The 18,089-nt window shown below is 34.6% G+C and overlaps 1 protein-coding gene across 1 annotated transcript in view; it reads left to right on the top strand.

Moving 5' to 3' along the window:
- The window catches only part of FEZ2 (fasciculation and elongation protein zeta 2), a 29,992-nt gene extending 12,668 nt beyond the window's left edge, over positions 1–17,324 (top strand). The window contains exons 6-9 of the mRNA XM_030035693.2: positions 1,201–1,281; positions 6,267–6,342; positions 8,583–8,648; positions 15,165–17,324. Coding sequence (XP_029891553.1) covers positions 1,201–1,281; positions 6,267–6,342; positions 8,583–8,648; positions 15,165–15,181 — 240 coding nt within the window. The 3' untranslated portion in view covers positions 15,182–17,324. The remainder of the gene's footprint in view (positions 1–1,200; positions 1,282–6,266; positions 6,343–8,582; positions 8,649–15,164) is intronic.
- The last annotated feature ends 765 nt before the right edge of the window (positions 17,325–18,089 follow it).

Below are 18,089 nucleotides of genomic sequence, written 5' to 3'. Positions count from 1 at the left end.
TCATTTAAATACAAAGCTTGCAAATAGGGTTACATTTTTATACTCTTAAGAAAAATCAATTCTCCTGTAGATACTATAATTGTATTTTAATAAACAGAGGTTTTTAATTCTTTGTCCTTGATACAGCCTTTGGGTAAATCACTTTAAGACAGACTTCTAAAACTTCTTTACCTCTCTCACAAGGGCAAACTGGGGAGTAATTAAAAATAGTCAGGGCTTGAAGATACCAGTTCCTTTAAGCAGGATATCTTAAAAGAGTTAAGATGGCTTTGGCAACATCTATGTCTATTTACTGACCTCATTGTGCTTTAGAAGCAAGTGAATACTGTATTCCAGCACATTTTATTCTTCCTCCCATAAATAAATACATTCAGATAAGCGTGCTGAGGCGTGTGTATCATACTGCCCTGTGTCAGCAGCCTGACAGTTTCTTCTTTTTATATTTTTGTCAGTTGCTGATTTTTATATCTCATGCTAAACATCAGAATTGTTTGGGTTTGTTTTTTGGTTTTTTTTTTCACTTGTCTTCTCCAGCAAGCAAAAAGGATTACAAAGTTCAAGAAAAAAAACCTGTGGTTGGATTATATATTAATTTTTCTTTACTTGGATTCCATGATTCCATGTAATGGAGCTTGAAATTGATATGGGCACATTATTAACTAATTGTGTATATTTTATCATGTTACAAAAAAATGGGGAATACTAATTGTTGCTTCAGTAATGGAAAAGGAAGCATGAAAGCATTAAATGTTTTAAAGAGTAGAGCTGAAAATGACTACCTCTCAACAGTGTTTCTAGTAGGTGCTTTAAAATCTGAAAAATTGGTATCAGCAGTGTCTCAAAGTATATTGCTTAAACTTGAATTTTAAAGGAGATTGTACTGTGAAATAAACTTTAAAAAATATTATTACATTTCAAATTGAAGCAGACTTAAAAGGCAAGTCTCAATTATGGTGTCTGCAGTGTGAAGATTTTGTTTAAGTTTTGATGTAGATATACTGCTTAACTGCCTTTACAAGGTTTGCTTTTTAATTATAAAAATTAAGTAGGTGAATGAAAAAATAGAAATGTGCTGAAATACATCTTAGAGCTTGTCTTTGTCATTCGTCTTTTATAGTCTTGATAAATGCTGATTAATAGTCGTCTTCTGAACTTTTCTCTGTCCCTTTTTTCTTTCTGCTATGTTTTCACTACTTTTAGCGCTTCAGCATGGAAGGGATCTCAAATGTCATACAGAATGGCTTCCGCCACACGTTTGGAAACTCAGGTGGAGAGAAACAGGTGCTGGGCTATCTTCTCTCTTTTCCTCATTCTTTGCCTGCACTTTCGGTAGGAGGCGAGATCTTGAAAACTGACAGTAGTTGAAGATAAATGCTGCGACAGGAAAAAATAGGACAAAAATGTTGGAAACTCTACTCTTTCCCTGCCTCAGGACTCTGGTCAGCCTACAGCCTCTTTCTCTCCTCAGCAGCTTGAGACAGTCAGGACTTGATATCCTGATGCACTGAAATAATAACCCTTATTTCTTACCCCAGACTAAAAGTCTGGTTTGGCATAATGTATGCTTCAAATACATTGCATGTCTGTAAAAATTTAATATCCAATTGAAGAATATGTATCAGGTTAGACATAGCATTTCAGCCTTCAGCATTAAGGACTTGGGTAATATCTCCAACTGAAAAAAGGTTTTCTTTTTGTCTTCAAATGTTTAGAGCTGATACATCTAAAACCAGAGTAGCATCTAGAAAGTGCGTGGACTCTACTGTATGTCTTTTTTCCTTTGAAAACTGCATGATGTTAAAAGCAGCCAAATGTGTGCAATGCAGATTACTGATAAAAAAATACATAAGCCATAGGCACGTTTGTGTCTTTTCATTGACTATTTAAATGTTGAAATACACGGCACAGAGACCCACATTCCATAGGTATCACTGTAGATGTTACATATACATAAGTAGCAAGATTCTTATGCTTTATTTCAAAGTAATACTTAATTGTTTGTTTCAGAACTGTAGTATGTATTTTATTGAATACTTTCAGTATTTTGGTAGTGTTAATGCTTATGCTGTTGTTCAGGCTTTTGGCACCCATTACAAAATATTGGTATTTTGCGTTATTTAACACATACCCACCCATTATAGTTTATGCAGTTGTGTCAGAGGAGTGTGTTAGATTTTTTTTTTTTTTTTAACACTACTATTTTATTTTTTTCCCCTGGTGAGAAGTGCATTGAGGCAATAAACTGCCTGGTAGTTCAGAAGTTGTGGCTGATTAGGCTTTTGTCTGGAAGATGAGTGGAGTATCCTGCAGAGGAGTTCAGGAGGTAAAACAACTCCTCTCCAGACGTTTCTGAATCATGAGGTTAGAAATCATGGACTTACCCTCTTTCTCAAGCAAGGTATATGTATGAGAGTTCATGAATCTATAGATCTGCTATTTGTCCCCAGCTGTGGGGATCTTGAGCACATGCATAGAGCTTACCTAACAGAGTTTCTATGACTCTACATTATCTCAATACTGGTAAAGTAATAGCTGTGCTGGGTTTTTTTAATTTGCTATCTTTACCATTTAATATTATATTACAGCTGTTTACCTGTATCTTTAGCTATTTTAAATATCATGTGTTTTCATAAAGTGAACATATTTAGCTATGCCAGCCTCTCTTACTTTTGGTTAAAAGACTGCTTATATGCATGTCTCTATTTAAATGCACTTTTTCTTATTTGACTGCCTCCTAACTTTCTAGACATAATTAGCATAATCATCTATTAATAACAACACTGATTGGATAACTCTTCCAGTTGTTTTTTGAGTTAGTTTACTAATGTTATTCTTCATGTTGATCATACTTTTCCCCCGGTTTATCTTGTACTATATCTTTGTTAGCAGGTTTATGGGGTTTTGTCCCTTCCTGTATCCTAAAGCCAATCATAGAAATAACAAGAACTTAAAATAAAAAATAGGGGAGAAAGGTAGGAAAGATACCATGTCTTTTCTGATTTAGTCCTAGAAATCTGTTTTTCTATGGCATTTGGGTTTTGTTTGGGGTTTTTTTTCATTTGTTTGTTTTTTGTCGCATTACCAAACCCTGGCCCTGCTTTTAAAATATTGGTGTCATCTTATTGCAGCAAGTTGCAAAGTAAAAAAAGTATCAGATATTCAGTTGCTTAGTGATGCTCTTAGAATATTCATTTGAGTGTTTTTTCAGGGTGTATTGTCATAAACTCACCTGAACGTGTTTTCTGCTAGCAGGGAAGAGTTAGTTAACAATCTGGAGTTGTGCTCAAAAAAAAATGCAAGGACAGACAATTTTTTGTATACCTTAGAAGGTAGAAGTTCATACACATAAAGTCACAACATACAAGTTTGTGACAAGTTTGTACAGTTATTTCGGAACTCTTTCAGTTTTTAATTTTAATGGTATTTACTACCTTTGCTATTTTTTGGATAGTATTACTCTGATAGTGGGTACTTTCCTTTTTAAAATTTTAGTTCTTTTGTTTCTGTGTGTGAGACATGAGTAAAAATGACTTGAAATTTTTCAACATTTAAAGAGAAATTTCCAGTGGGAATTCCCTGTTCCCATCTGATAATGCGGCTGGAAAAAAACAACACCAACTGCATAAAAGCCATTGAAATGCTGGTAGCTCTTTCGGTGATTATATTTCCAGAAGAAAATTCAAAATAGTCATCTTCATTTTGATTTTTAGGCATATTGAACACTTTTTATGGGTGATTACAAATTGCAGTGGGAATTGCTGCTTATGATATTATCAAATCTGCTTCGAAAATTTAGAGGTCACAGTAGACTTAGCACTTGATCATGCCAGTAACCTACACTTTAGTAATTTTTTTCTTCTTTTCATATTATGTTATCCTTCACACAACAATTCAGGGAATGAGTTTTTATAGTGCAGTTACAGAGACATTGTTATGGCAGCAAAGTGTTAAATGAGAAAAACAAGGTGATTTCTGGAAACTAAGAATTAATTTATTTTTTTTTAATTATTTCTATTAGAGAGGCAAATTAGAAGGTGGGGTTTACAGCAGAAGGAAAACAGGGAATATTGGTGTTTTGTCCAGTGACATGTCCTAGTAATTTATTGTCTAGGTAAAGGGTAGAATGCCACTTAGTTCTGAAGGCTGAAAATGACAGCCTGAAATCTGATTTCTGAGTTAGTAGATCTACTTTAATCTCTGACATTTGCGGATTTAACAGCCTTATATCTAGCTGTTGATTCCAGTAATTTTAGTAAGAGTGCAGTTCTCTGACGATATCTGTTGATTACATCTGCTAGAAAAGAAATTGAAAATTGACTGTTTCCTAAAAAGTGTTGCATACTTTCCTCTGCTGTGCTAAGTGGATGTGAGAAAATGCAAAAGGGAAAGGGAGGGAGACAAGTGCCCTGTGTTTGCATAAGGTCTTGGTGAGGTGTCAGTACATCCTGTACAATAGGTTCTCATAAGTGACACAGAACTGGGTCTGTGTGTCTTTTAGGCAGAGGATATGATTAAGCATGAGGTGCATGATCCTGCTCTAAACATGACAGTAGTTATAGCTGCATTTGGCAACACCAAATCTCCTTCTGCAAAATGAACCTCTTCACCAGAGTCTGAGTTACACTTCACTCTTGCTCAAAATGTGGCTACTAGGAGAGGAGAGCTTGTATATCCATGTTTTCTGATTGTTACATGCAGAACCACATATGTCTCAATTTGAATGAGAGATAGAGGGTTGCTTTGCCTACTGCCATGTAGCAGTTAACTCAGAATAAAGTTCCTGTTAAATTCTTAGAAACTGAATTGAGTGAGATTTCAGGAAGCTTTTTTGCTGGGGAAAATCCCAGTGATTTCAGTACTTTTGAAATGCTGACCTCTTTAAGAAGATGCATTCATATAGGCTGCACAATAAGATGGTGCCTAATTCATTTAATAAAAGAGCGACAGGGTTGCTTCAAGAATTAGAAAATAAATCTTGGTTGCACTGCAGGTATGAAAATCCTGAAAGATTTAAGAACATTTTAGCTTTTTTTTTTTTTTTTTTTTTTTAGCTGACAAGAATCAGAGATTTCGGTAAAGAGTAAATAGAACAAACATGGAGTTGGTTTGAAACAATCTGTTTGCACACTCGACTAGTAAAACGGAGAGTTTAATTAAAAATCCAAATGGTGGGGTCTTATGTTTAATTAGGCTTGGTTTGATCCTTTTGGTTGGAAGTGTATAGCATCAGAAGGTGAAAGTTGTCTGTTTTCATTTTCACCTAGCTGTGGGCAGCCTAATTTCTTTGCACAGAGGGCTGTAGATCACCTTTGGAGCTGGGACTGGGCAATGCTCTTTCACCTGTCAAAATCCTTGGAATGTTTCACATTCTCAGTAAGAGTTAACCAGTCATGGAGAAAATCCTACAGCTGTTTTGAGGTTGTTCAAACACAGTATATGTGGAGTTTGAAGATTTTTTTTTTTTTTTTTTTTTTTTTTTTTTTTTTTTTTTTTTAATTTTCCCAAATACTCTTAGCACACTTCTACAAACCTGAATGCCTTACTTAAGGCACCCCCACAGCCTCTATCAGTTGTGCTCTGGAATCCTTTAAAAAGCTGTTATCGGTTTCCCAAGTTATTTGCAGGCAACAACAATATTCACCTGGAAAGATTTATTTTTTTTTACTGTACTTCGTGGAAAGAAAGAATTACTTTCCGATTTTGGATACAACTGGTGACACTCACATGATATTTATACTTTTTTTTTTCTTTTTTTTTAAGATCAAGTTTGAAAATTGTTCATCTGCATTCATAGTGTTGTTTGGGGGGAGGTGGTGGGAAGGATGTTCTTCCCACTTTTATTTGATTGTAAGAAGTACTTTAAATACATGAAGGACTTCTGGTTGTTCTGGAGGGAGAAGAGGAAAGATTTTACAATTGGTTTGCATAGGCTCTGAGGAAGAAACCTAACAAACTTTTTACTGTAAACAGCTCCAATTTTTTAAATACTTGGGGTTTTTTTTTTTTTTTCCTTAGTGTTTAGCTGCATGACTTCTAAGGTGGTCACAGAATTTGAAAAAAAAAAAAAAAAAAAAAAGAAGTTGGCTTCTGTGATAAAAGCTTTGGGACAGGAAAGGTAGAATCTTAATCTCTTGTGAAATACGATCTTTTGAAAAGCTTTTATTGGTGGCTAGCAATTTCAATTGCTACAACTTTTGCAAAATAAAATGCAAGCAACATAAATTGCTTGAAAGGACTGTCAAGTAACACTGTTTTTCATTTGACAGTACTTAACAACTGTGATTCCTTATGAGAAGAAAAATGGACCCCCATCTGTTGAAGATCTTCAAACATTAACCAAAAGTGAGCATATGAAATTCCCCTGCTGATCCTTTCCTCTTTGTATTTCCAGCTGTGGTTGCTCAAAACCAATGAATCCATACAGTTATCTCTTCCCCCTTACCCTATGGCATGTACGTAAGATTGCATGATTTTTAACCATGCATTTTGGCCAGTTTTTACTTGTTTTCTGAGCCTTCACGGTATGTTTATTTTCTAGCTGTTTTCTGGAATCTTGCATGTATCAGGAAGTAAATATTCTCACATAATTTCAACAGGTGGGCCTTATGGAAAATACTGCATGTCATGGAATTTTGCAATACTGTCTTACAGTACCTGATATACCCCTGTTTGTTTCAACTGGCTGTGCTTTACTGAGGTTATTGTAATGACTTCCAAAAATTGGAATGGATGTTGGGACACTTAAGAGTAGTTGTATAATGATTGCACTTGATTGCCCTTAAAACAGCCTGCTTCTCTCTGGGTTGGGTTTTTTTTTTTGTTAATAAATTTAATAATTAGGAAGTATAAACCAGAGTTCTGACAGTGCTTTGAATTCCCCTTTCTTCACATCTTTTTCGGCCAGATCCTCAAAATTATTTATAAGTTCAAAGTCCGCTGGTTTGGGGTTTTTTTAATTCTAATTTGCATGAAAAATAAGGTAGTATTTTTAAAAAAATAATTATTAAGGTGGTGAAATACAGCAGAGCATCTGTGGGAGTCAATGGCATTTCCTTCGAGGTTTATAGGTTTATAGTTTAAAAATAGATGGTACAGTGCGTCAATGTATTTGATCAGATCTCAGTGCAGGGTTTTGGATCTAACTACATCTTAAGGTGCTTTCCAGCAGCACGGGTCTGTGATTCCTCAGGTGGCTGAGGGATGGTAAAAGACTCATTGTTTTTTTTCCTGGAAAGAGAAAAGAAGTATTTTACAAATTCTGAACTAAATGAAATGTTTAAGCGGGAAATAAATTCCCTTTATTTTTCTGCAGTAGGCAGCCTTAGCTGGTAATTCATACTTACTCTGTGACAAATGGATTTTTCATTTTATATTTACTCCTGCAGAGAAATTTATCCTCTTGCCATATTTAAATTTCACTTGAAAATATTCTCAAAAATTCAATATTAAGCGGAGAGAGGTTAAAGCCTCCTGAAAACATTTTGTGTTGTTTGACAGTTTATTAACAAAATGTCTTGTACAAATGCAGTGTAAAGAGTATTAACAGTATTGCCTTCTGTGGGCTGGTTGGACCTTGATCCTGTGACTCAATTGCAGATTTCTGACTCACTCGCTCTGCTGTTGATAAGGCAGACAGTAAAGCAGGTGTTTGGGGTTGGTTGGTTGTTTTTTCTTTCAAAGCTGTGTATTATTCCATAGTTATGAACAGTAATGTTTTACTTCAACATAAAAATTGAAATAAAACACTTGTTATATTTTGAGTTTAGAGTATGTGAGGAATTTGGAGTTTATTAAATACTGCTGCTATTCAGTATAATTCTGTACTTTTGATTCTTTAAGTCATTTCCAGAACACTTCATAAAGGATTGTTGTTGGTTTTGTTTATGGAGTAAGAGACAAGCTTACATGTGTCAAGTTTAGCTAGTCTAAATGTTTTTCCTTCTTCAGAAATATGCAAGGATGGACAATTTTGACTTCATACAAGTAACAAAAATGGCATTTTGGCATTATTCAAAGTTAATGCCAAATTCAATCATGTATTTAAGATTTTCTAAGCTACAGCTGCTAATGTTCACCATTTCAGGGGAAGAAAACCACCAACATTTTCATCAGATCATTCACAGCAGGTTTTTTCCAGAAAAGTGTCATTATTCCATGATTTGGGTTGAGGATCAGGGAAATAAATTAAGTAATGGAGCATACTTTTTTGGCATAAGATTCCCAACCCTCCAGTAGTTGTTAGCACATTTTAGTTTTGGATGTGGTGACTTTATTTTTGAGAGATTATTTTATAGGGAAGAGGTGCTTTTTTTGTTATGACTGATGACATTTTACTGTCATAATTAACCAAGTAAAATGGGTCTCTTGCATCCATCTAGTGTGGAGTTCAGTGAGAATTATACAAGTGAAGGGTGGAGATATGATGTGTCTCGTTTTATCTTCTCATATTCCATTTAAGAGTTTTCTTCCTAATCTGGTAGTTATATCCCTATGAGTAATTGAAACAGCTCCACAGTATTTCTTTTGAGAATGTTGTCTTTAATTTATGACTAAATATCTGAATTTTTTTTTTCATACTTTAGTCCTGCATGCCATGAAAGAGGATAGTGAGAAAGTGCCAAGCTTGTTAACAGACTATATTTTAAAGGGTGAGTATGTGTCTTAGTAGGGCTTTTTGTATTCTAAATTAACTTAACGTACTACAATGTGTATTTGAAAAGAGTAGTCCTACAGCATTCATGAATTATGTTGCCCTTCTATCAAACACAACTCTCACTTATATGCTATTCTATTTCGTCCAAGGTTTCTGAGCATGTAGTTCATAAATAAAACATGTTTATTTTGTTTGTAATAGTATAATACAGCAAAGTATGTGGTGTATATTCAAATAGGTGAAGGACATCGGCCGGAGCAGAGCAGTATGGCTTACAAAGTTAAATGGGTATAGTTAAAAACTTGTGTTGTACAGGTTTTTCAGAATCGGAATTCAAACTGCCTATGGTAATAATGCATTTGCTAGATGAAGTGCTTATAGCTTCATTTTGAGTGTTAACCTTCTGATCAATAGTAAAAATTATTTACTTTACATTTACTTGTTATACCTTCTTCACATTTTATTTAAAAGGTTTGTGCACGAGTCATTTATTTTCCAGTCTTATACATTGATTATATTACTAGAATGTCAGATGCTGAAAATCACTGCTTGCTTTAGCTTTAAGGAGTTGTTCCAGGTAGTTTCCAGGTTGTTAAATTACTTTCAAATGTTTTTCTTCTGACTTCATTTTTTGCCTAGATCTTACTAATGCTTATGTTCTTACTTCATTCTTGGCATATAAATGGCACCGTCATCTTAGTGGTTAAAGTTTAGCGTATGCATCAAACTCCCAAGATCTGAACAAATGGGTATACAAAAGGATGATGGATGCCTTTTTATTTGCCACCCAAATATATATTTTGTTCTGTTTCATGTTCATACGCTGCCAAGTTTTTCTCTTCTTTTGGTATCATGCTTTCCAAGTCTCCCTATTTTTTCAAATACAGTCATTTGACTTAAGTCCCTCCATGTGATTTTTAAAGGTTTTTGTATTTCTTACACAGACTTCTCATCACTCTCATTTTGCAGAGATTTGAAAGTACTTTCAGGTTAAAGTTGTGGATGAAATTTAGTGTGCTGTTGCTTCAGAAAATCTGAAGAGAGAGCTGTGCAGTATTCTAGAAGCTCTGATAGACCTCCTGTTGGAAAAGGCTCATTTCTAAGTTTTGTGTAGCATTGCAGAACTACCACATACAATAAGAATGCAGCAATCCTTTCAGTTGATTCCTTTGATTTCTCCATTGTTTACTTATCCTTTCTGAAAATCCTTCTTAAATTAGACAGATGAATTTGATTATGAGCTGAGAGCCATTTAGGCGCAAGATCAAGGTTTTCTTAATGGTGATGGCACTAGACTTTTTTTGTTAAGCAGAATCTTTGACCCAAGAGGATGAACTGTTGCCAATAATTAAAGCTGTTTACTCTTCATCATAATACATCTGGTAGAAACTGATTGAAATTAATAGTGTTCTTTACAGTGTCTGCTCTTATTTTTAGACTTAGCTATCCAGAAAAGCTTTCAGATTACTAGGATGCTGAGAAGAAACTGGCCACCTAGGGAAATGGAGAAAACTTCTGCAGAGGAGGCTTATAAAAGTAGATTAGCTGAACATATGACAGGCTGATCTAGGAAGCTTGATACTGAGGTTCCCTCTTACCTCTGCCTCTGCATGCTCGTGACTTTAAAATCACCAGGGATGTTCTGCTAGCTAGATGCAACAATTACAAAATCATCATACTCACATTAACTCTGTTGGATCAAACAGGTCGTCATACACAAGCACTGTTGTCTCTGAATTGTAGAACACAAATTATGGGAGTATGAAGAGTAATCACTCGTATCACTCATACTGAAAGGAAAAGGTGATTTTTTTTTTCCCTCAGCTACCATTTTATTACTGAACAGAACTAAGCCTTTCTTGATCTTCTGTGGGTCTGTTGGCACAATGGCAAGAAGTCATACAAGCTAGTGAGCACAGAATATTACTCTTCCTTTCAGTGTAGCCTTATCTAAGCTTCATATTGCTGTGTTTAGATTACCTTAAGTACTTACAGCTCAGCTGACAGTGTTACATTGTAGTGTAGATTTATCCTGTGGAACAGGCAAAGTCTTCCAATTGTTTCTGAAGTTGAAATCTATTTCTGTTTTTCTGCCACTAAAACTTCTGGCCTGAGGCCTCAGTGAGACTTCATACATGGTACAAAATACTCCCAGCCACCTGCCTATTGTCTGGAAATTATTTTTAAAGCTTGTTAAAGGGAGATGAGATGATTCTATACAATCACTTAAAGCAACTTTCAGCTCAGCTTTTGTACCTGAAATTCCAACCTACTCCTTGAATTTCAAAAGGAGTGACCTACTTTTCGAAGAGTCTGCTCTCTTCACTGGAAAGACTAAAAAGGTCTTGGCAAGGTGAAATTATTATGAGGATTTAAGGGTTTGAATTTGTTTTCTAAAAGAAGCAGGAGGATAACAAGTTCTGAACCCAGTAATAATTATCCTTATGTTACAGTGATAATTGTATTCATTTTACATTTTTTTTACTCTATGATCTAGCTATTGTCTTACACTGAATGGATTCCATTTCCTTTTATTAAGCTTTAATCAAGAAATGAAATTTTGAAATATGTGAATTATATCACCAAGGATACTTTTCTGTTAAAATCTGTTAATTTCTTGTTTCTTTGAGGATCATTTTCCAATCTCACAACAGAAAAACAGGCAGTAAATTATATGTGACAATAGGGTATGTGTAGCTTTATGGAAAATCTGCTTAGTGTGGAATTTGTCAGCACTAGGTGAAACCTTCTTTCTAGCTCTATATTCCATTTTACAGAGCAAAGAAAAAAAATCTTAGCAGTCTTTAATGATTTTTTTTTTTTTTTTTAAAGCAGCACTGTCTTTTTATTCTATGGTATTTTAAAAAATTAGAACATTCCATCTTATGTGGGTGTTATGGCTGTCCACAGAATTAGTAATAAACTTGCCCAGATATTGTTGGTTACTGTTGAAAAGTTACTTAGATTGTTTAGAAGCAAGAGCTGAAGAAAAAATATCAGGAAAAAATTGATTCTAACAATTGCCATTGTATTGTTGGCATAATGTAATGGGACAAATAAAAGAATAATGCTGTGAACCTGGAAAGGTTAATGGAACCATAAGATTGAGCAATAAGTGTTGATTTAACAAGAAATCTTGCCAAATTCACTGGTGTTCTGATAAAAAGACAGTGAAATAAGTTTGTATTTTCTCTGAATTTCATAGTGTTTTGTAGAAGTGTCACCATCTTGAATATCTTGAACTAAATGCCAAAATAATTCTGAAATTTGTGAAAGACTAAAACTGGATCATGTAGGAAGACACATACAGACTCCCTCTGTGTGTGTTGTCTAATACTTGATATCCTCATTTAATAATGATTGAGTGAGTTCGTTTTGGCAACACAGTTTGGGCAAGAGCTGGAGCATGGGACTGGAACCTGAAGGAGAGTTCTGCCACCAGATCTGCTGTTGACCTTCTGTGTTACCATAGACCATTCCTGCACTTTTTTTTCATAACCAGCTAATGCTTCTGAAATGCTGGAAGTGGAAATCCTCAGAACATGGGATATGCAAATCCAGTATAATAGAGAAGTGAAAAAGGCCAATGCAACTCAGTGCATTTCATGTTAGGAAAAAAAAAACCACACAATCCTCTCCATAAGCATTTCTGAATAGGATTATTAGTTTTGAAATTATTTCTGGAGTTTTTTTTTTTTAAAGCATCCTCTTTTCCCAATTTTGGCCATTCCCTGTGTCCCCCAAAATGTTAAAAATACCATCATTTTGTCCTCATGCTTAAGTCCCTCTTTCCAGTGATGAGTTAGCTCTCCCCTGGATCTATTCCATAGGGAGTACCTCCTCAGAGGTAAGTATCCCAAAGCCAGACTATGTACATATTCTATGTAGAGTCTTGTGCAATGCGGTAACTTACCTTCTCTTGTTCATGTTACTCTTGATGCAACCTAAATTGTTTTCAAGGGGATTTTTTTCCTTTCGTGGGGTTCTGTTTCTTTTTACTTTTCAGTGAACGTTTCTGTCCTAAAGTTAGTAAGGGACTTAGTGATTTACTTTGCAAGTAAATTGTAGTTCTTCCTCACCAGCGTATGATTCCTATTATATTTTATAGGTTTAGAATGAAAATAGATGGTAATGTGAAATTTATAAGCATTTGCAATTGTGCTTACATGTTTCTGAATATATTTTAATATATTAATATTTTTATTATAGTTTTTCACTAGGGGTCATGAAGTAGAAACTGAGATTTGGAAGAGGGTGGGGAAATGCACTTGCTGACAGGGAAAGAAATATCAAGCCAACACTGAAATTCTTGATCTTGGCACACTTTCGGACTGAGGGTAGCAGCTTAGTAAGCTCACTGTATTTAAGTGCTGTTTGTGTTCATCTTTCTACTGATCTTTTTGGATAGTTTGACAAATATAATGTGCTTTGAAAACATTGTGTTTCCATTGAAAGACCTACACAAGCAAGTAGGCAGCAAAGTTTCTTGTGCGCAAGTTCAGCTGTAAAGCAGGGAGCACAGATGGAGATATTTTTGTCATATCTTGTAGTTGCATTGTTTTTAGTTGTCGCAACAAGAATAGATACCATATCCTTAGATGAAAGCATGTTTTTATTGACTATACCCGTTGAATTTTTTTTTTTTTAACAGAAGCTTTCAGTCTCCCTTCTTGCATGTATAATGTAATGACTTTCTGCATTATGATTTATTTGCCAAGTACAATAATGCAACAAGCAGTAGCATCTGTAATCCTTGAAGTATGCAAGTTTAGATTGCTTTCTGAAGAAAATGCCTCTGTGCGGTCATGTTGTCTGTCTCTTCAGCCTCACAAATAATAATTGCCAATTTCAACCCCACAAGACAGAAAGAAGGGTTGCAGGAATAACTTTCACATTTCACAAATACTGTAGGTAACTGCATCTAGGTAGGAGAAGGACTGAAACCACTATTTCTATTGAGCTAAAAGCTATTTGCTTTGAAAAGCCAACATCCAGTTGGCCAGATAGCTTTTATGGATTCACGTACTAGTGAATGCACTTAGAATACCTTCTACCAGTTTGGAGGCATGAGGACAGAGGAACAATATGGGGAGGACCTGCTGGGATGGAGTTCATAGCAAATTTAAAGTAGAAGCTGAGGAAGGTGTTGTGGGAAGGGGAATTACCTAGTTTTATTGTTACAAGGGTAAGAAGAAATATCTGAGGAAATCTGCTGGAAGCAAGGATTCCTTAATTTAGCTACTTACGGAACAAATCGATATATATGAAATGTTAGCCTGTAGATATACACAGAATCAACATATCAGGGATAGGTTGTCTGGTATCACATCTAGGCACATTATTTCAAGATTATGAGGTTTTACTTTCAGTTTTCACAAAATTTGAAAATTTAACTTCATGTACAGGGATAACTTTTGAATATAACATACTACCAGTATGGTGCACAAACTGAATAAATCATTCTCTGTACCCCTGCAAAGTTAATTTTTTTTTTCCTTAATTCGAGAACACATGTAAGCGTAAATAATTGTGACATTCTCAAAACTATTATATATAACAATAGATAACTATGTATTTATAGCTGAAATACATCTGTTTTCAGTGGCATTTATCATTACAGTAAACTGTTCTAAGATGTATTTATTGCTAAGCCTTGTGTTCTTTTCCAGTTGTCCTTAAACAGTAATTGTGACATAAAAATACAGTGCTAAAAATAATATGCTATACATTACTGCTGAGTAAAATGCATTAAATATGTCTAGTATTTTCTTTTAGGCTTTTTTCTGAATGTAGATGTCATGAAAACAGAATCATTTTCCATCTTCCAGCATGCTTTGCTACTTCATATCTGATCTTCCAAGCTTCCAATAAAGGCTTAAAAAACCCCAGCATTTGTTTTAATAAAGCAAGAATTTACACCTTGTTCTATTTTTAAATTATGCAAATATCTCAGAAAAAGAACATTTATTTTCTTCCCTTTGAAGTTTTTGTTTAATTGTTACACCTGACTTCTTTATTTGCTTTTGTGTTGTGCTAGCATTGGTTTGAAAGCTGGATTGCTCTGAGGTTTGTGTCTTACATGTGAAACCGGAATGAGAAACACGTGAAGGACATGTCTTATCTTCCCACTGTGTGATTCAACTACATGCACCAGAATTAGAAAGTAGAGTTAGAATCTCAAATTGTCAGTGCCTATTTTTAAAATATAACTGCATGAGTCACCTTTTATTTAATGCTCTGTTTTCTAATAGAACACCTCAAAAAGCACTGTTTAAGACATGACCTTTAGTTAACTCATTTCTGGATAATACTAGTTAAAGATAGTGGGTTGTGTCATTTAGTTATCTTTTGAGAAGAGGATGATATCTTAATTGTCGGTTTCAACTGATTTCTAGATTTTACCATGTTACTGATAGAAGTCAACTTTTAAGTATTTTAGTATATACAATACATTTTTATACAGACTAACTTCACTGATATTTATCAAGATGTATTTGTGGTTCTTTTGCAGTTCTGTGTCCTACATGAAGAGGGCTGTCTTTCAGAATTAGCCATGCTCCTTCCTGTGATGAGAAGCTTTCCATGGATATAACTCATAGTATTTTTTCATTTGGCACTATACCTAAATCAGTATGCATTTACCTCCTCTGTGTGTGCGTGGATTTTCTGATCCTACAGTAAGTCTTCTGGGCATGACAACTCATCCATTTTAACTTAATAGTGCAATGAACTGGAGCAGGGAGCAAACAGTGTACAGTTTTACTCACATTGTTCTGGCTTTTTAAAGTCTATTTTTACATTGTATAGCATGTAGTAAATCCTCCTGCACATTTTGTTGTTGGAAGGAAAAGTAAACTTTGAATAGTGTAAATAAAATAAGCCTAGTTTTAAGGAATACGTATTTAAAAGCATCCTTAGTTCCTAGAGCAAAGATGCAAAAAGGTTCATAGTCGGGCTTGGACTATAAGATTCGAGTTCTCCAGGAGACACTCCAGAACAGTGTTGGTGGAAGTCAGCATTTGACACTTCTTTTAAAATGGTAACTTTGATTGAACTATACAACACTATCAATCATACAGTGAACAAATCCAGATTCTTTGATGGTTTGGCATAAGTAATTGCTGTGTTACCTATCCTTTTTATTTAACACAAACATCTGAGTAATGTAATATTTCATATTTGGTTTTATTTTAATTATTAATGTTCAGGTGGCTTAGATATTCTCCCATATTGCTGCTATAATTTTACTGGTTTTAATAAGTGTTTAATCTTAATGAAAATGCTTCAATATATAAACATTTTAAAAGGCTATATCTTTTTAAAAATACTTGTACAGTTTGAAAAACTTGCACCTGGGTTCCAAGTTAGTATTATATTGAGACGTTCATTGTTGTGTATCTCTAAATTTTACTACAAATCTCTCTTGTAAATTGTATGCACTCTCGTCTGTGATGATGTATCTGCATTCAAACAGATGAGAATGTATTTTAAAAATCCTTTAAAAGAAACATACCCCATAATCTCAACATTAAATACTTGTCACAAATAATTTTGCCAGTCTTAAAGATTAGATTGAAATATAAGAAGTACTTAATAAAAATAAAGGAACTATTATCTAGGATGAATTCCTATTGATTCTACACCCAGATTTATATACTGTATATGTGAAGGCACTGGAAGATAGGTTCTAAAGAGATAAACATGTCTTCAACCATATTTTTCCATTTAAAGTCTTCAGTCTTTTTGTTAGTTGAAGAGAAATTTGCTCCTGAATACCTTGTGTCACTTCTTTAAGACTCAATTTTATCATTGTCATTTGATCAGTAAAGCACATTTAGTTTGAAAGTAGTTCTCATTATGCTTTCTCTTTTTTTTCTTTCTAAAGGCCTCAATTTTTTTGTGTTTTGTGCCTTTTTCAGTCGGTAAAGTTTTCAGCTTAAAATTCTTTCATCCCCCCTCTCCCCCACTAGACCACCAATGGATACTTGCCAGCTTGCTCAGGAATAAATTGATCCTCTGCATAAGTGTGTCATAGGTGAGGAAGGGTTTTTTTGTTGCTTTATTCTACTTCATTTGTGGTTTCCTTTAACAAGGAAGCTGCCATTTATTTCTTTAGCTGATGTGTTACGAACTTACTATGGCATGCTTTTTCTGTAGAAATGCTTGATGTTGACTGTTGATGTTTGGAAATTGGCAAAGGGGATGACCCTGCTTTGCTTCATTTTTTTAAAAAAGATGCACATGGTGTGAAACATGCCATGTCTCCAAATGAGATCTATTCAGAGATGTTTCAACCTACTTTAGAGGCTTGAGGTGACAAGGTGGAACAAAAAAGAAGCAAATTAAAGGAAGAATTTATTAAAAAAAAAACAAAACCAAAACCACGAAAAACAACCTTCTGACAAAGTTTGTGGTGTTAGTTGTAGCAAATCTTGGATGACTTAGTCACAAAATACTAAATGCAGTAAAACTTGAAAAAAAACCCAACACTAAAGACCAGAAACAGCTTTAGTGAGCTAAGCACTTCATTATGAAAAGTACCTGTTTACCTTGTATGTAGTATTCTGGCATTAAAAAACAGCTGCCAAAGGTGGCAAATGTTATATATATACCTATATATGTACATAAAAAAATAGATCTCAAAAGATTTGAATAAAAAGAACCATGCAAATCTGCTTTTCTGCTGAGTTCTATGTACTTCATATTCTCTATTATGCCTTCTTTTTCCAGATGCATTATTGAGTCTTGCATTCTTTCAGGGAGCAGGATTTCATTATACTTTTTAGTTTTAGCATGTGATAGCTGTAAATGGCCACCCAAGAACAGTTGCTGACAAATACCTTAGAAGAGATTTGGTAAAAATACATTTTTACCGAAATCTGTTCCATTTTTAATACGAAGAGTCTGGGAAGCAAAGTCTCTTTAAAATAATTGAATTTTAAGTTACTTAAAGTTAGGTTATTTGTATCACTTGCTTTAATAGCCTTTTTTTTTCTTTTTTCTTTTTTAATCAAACCCTTTTTCTGGGTTTCAGCTATTTCATTTGATAGAAGCTTATTCACTTGCTGGCTAGAGTCAAATTTTGAGTCAGGAAATGTCTGGACAGTATGTCAGAGGTAGTAAAGAGTCCTAGAATTATATTTTCTTGGTTAAGGAAAGAAACTTGAAAACTATGTCGGTTCCCTTCTGGTGAAAGATAATGATTTAGCTGGACTCTCAGCTGGTGTAGATAATTGGTGATAAAGAACATCTCCTGTTGACTGTGCCAGGTAATTGTAGCCTTTAACTCGGAGTGGTGGTTTTATTGCAGCAGTTCACATCACTATTGCTTCCAGACTGGATTACCTTGGTATTATTCTGCGTGCATGTCACTTGGAAACTGCAGCTAGCCCAGAAATGGCACTTCGTGAGCTTGGCAACAGTGTTGGTAATCAAG

The sequence above is a fragment of the Aquila chrysaetos genome, chromosome 13 (assembly GCF_900496995.4).
Source record: "Aquila chrysaetos chrysaetos chromosome 13, bAquChr1.4, whole genome shotgun sequence".
Classification (NCBI taxonomy): Eukaryota; Metazoa; Chordata; class Aves; order Accipitriformes; family Accipitridae; genus Aquila; species Aquila chrysaetos.
The sequence above is the reverse complement of the archived record's forward strand: the minus strand, read 5'-3'. Positions and strand labels throughout refer to the sequence as shown.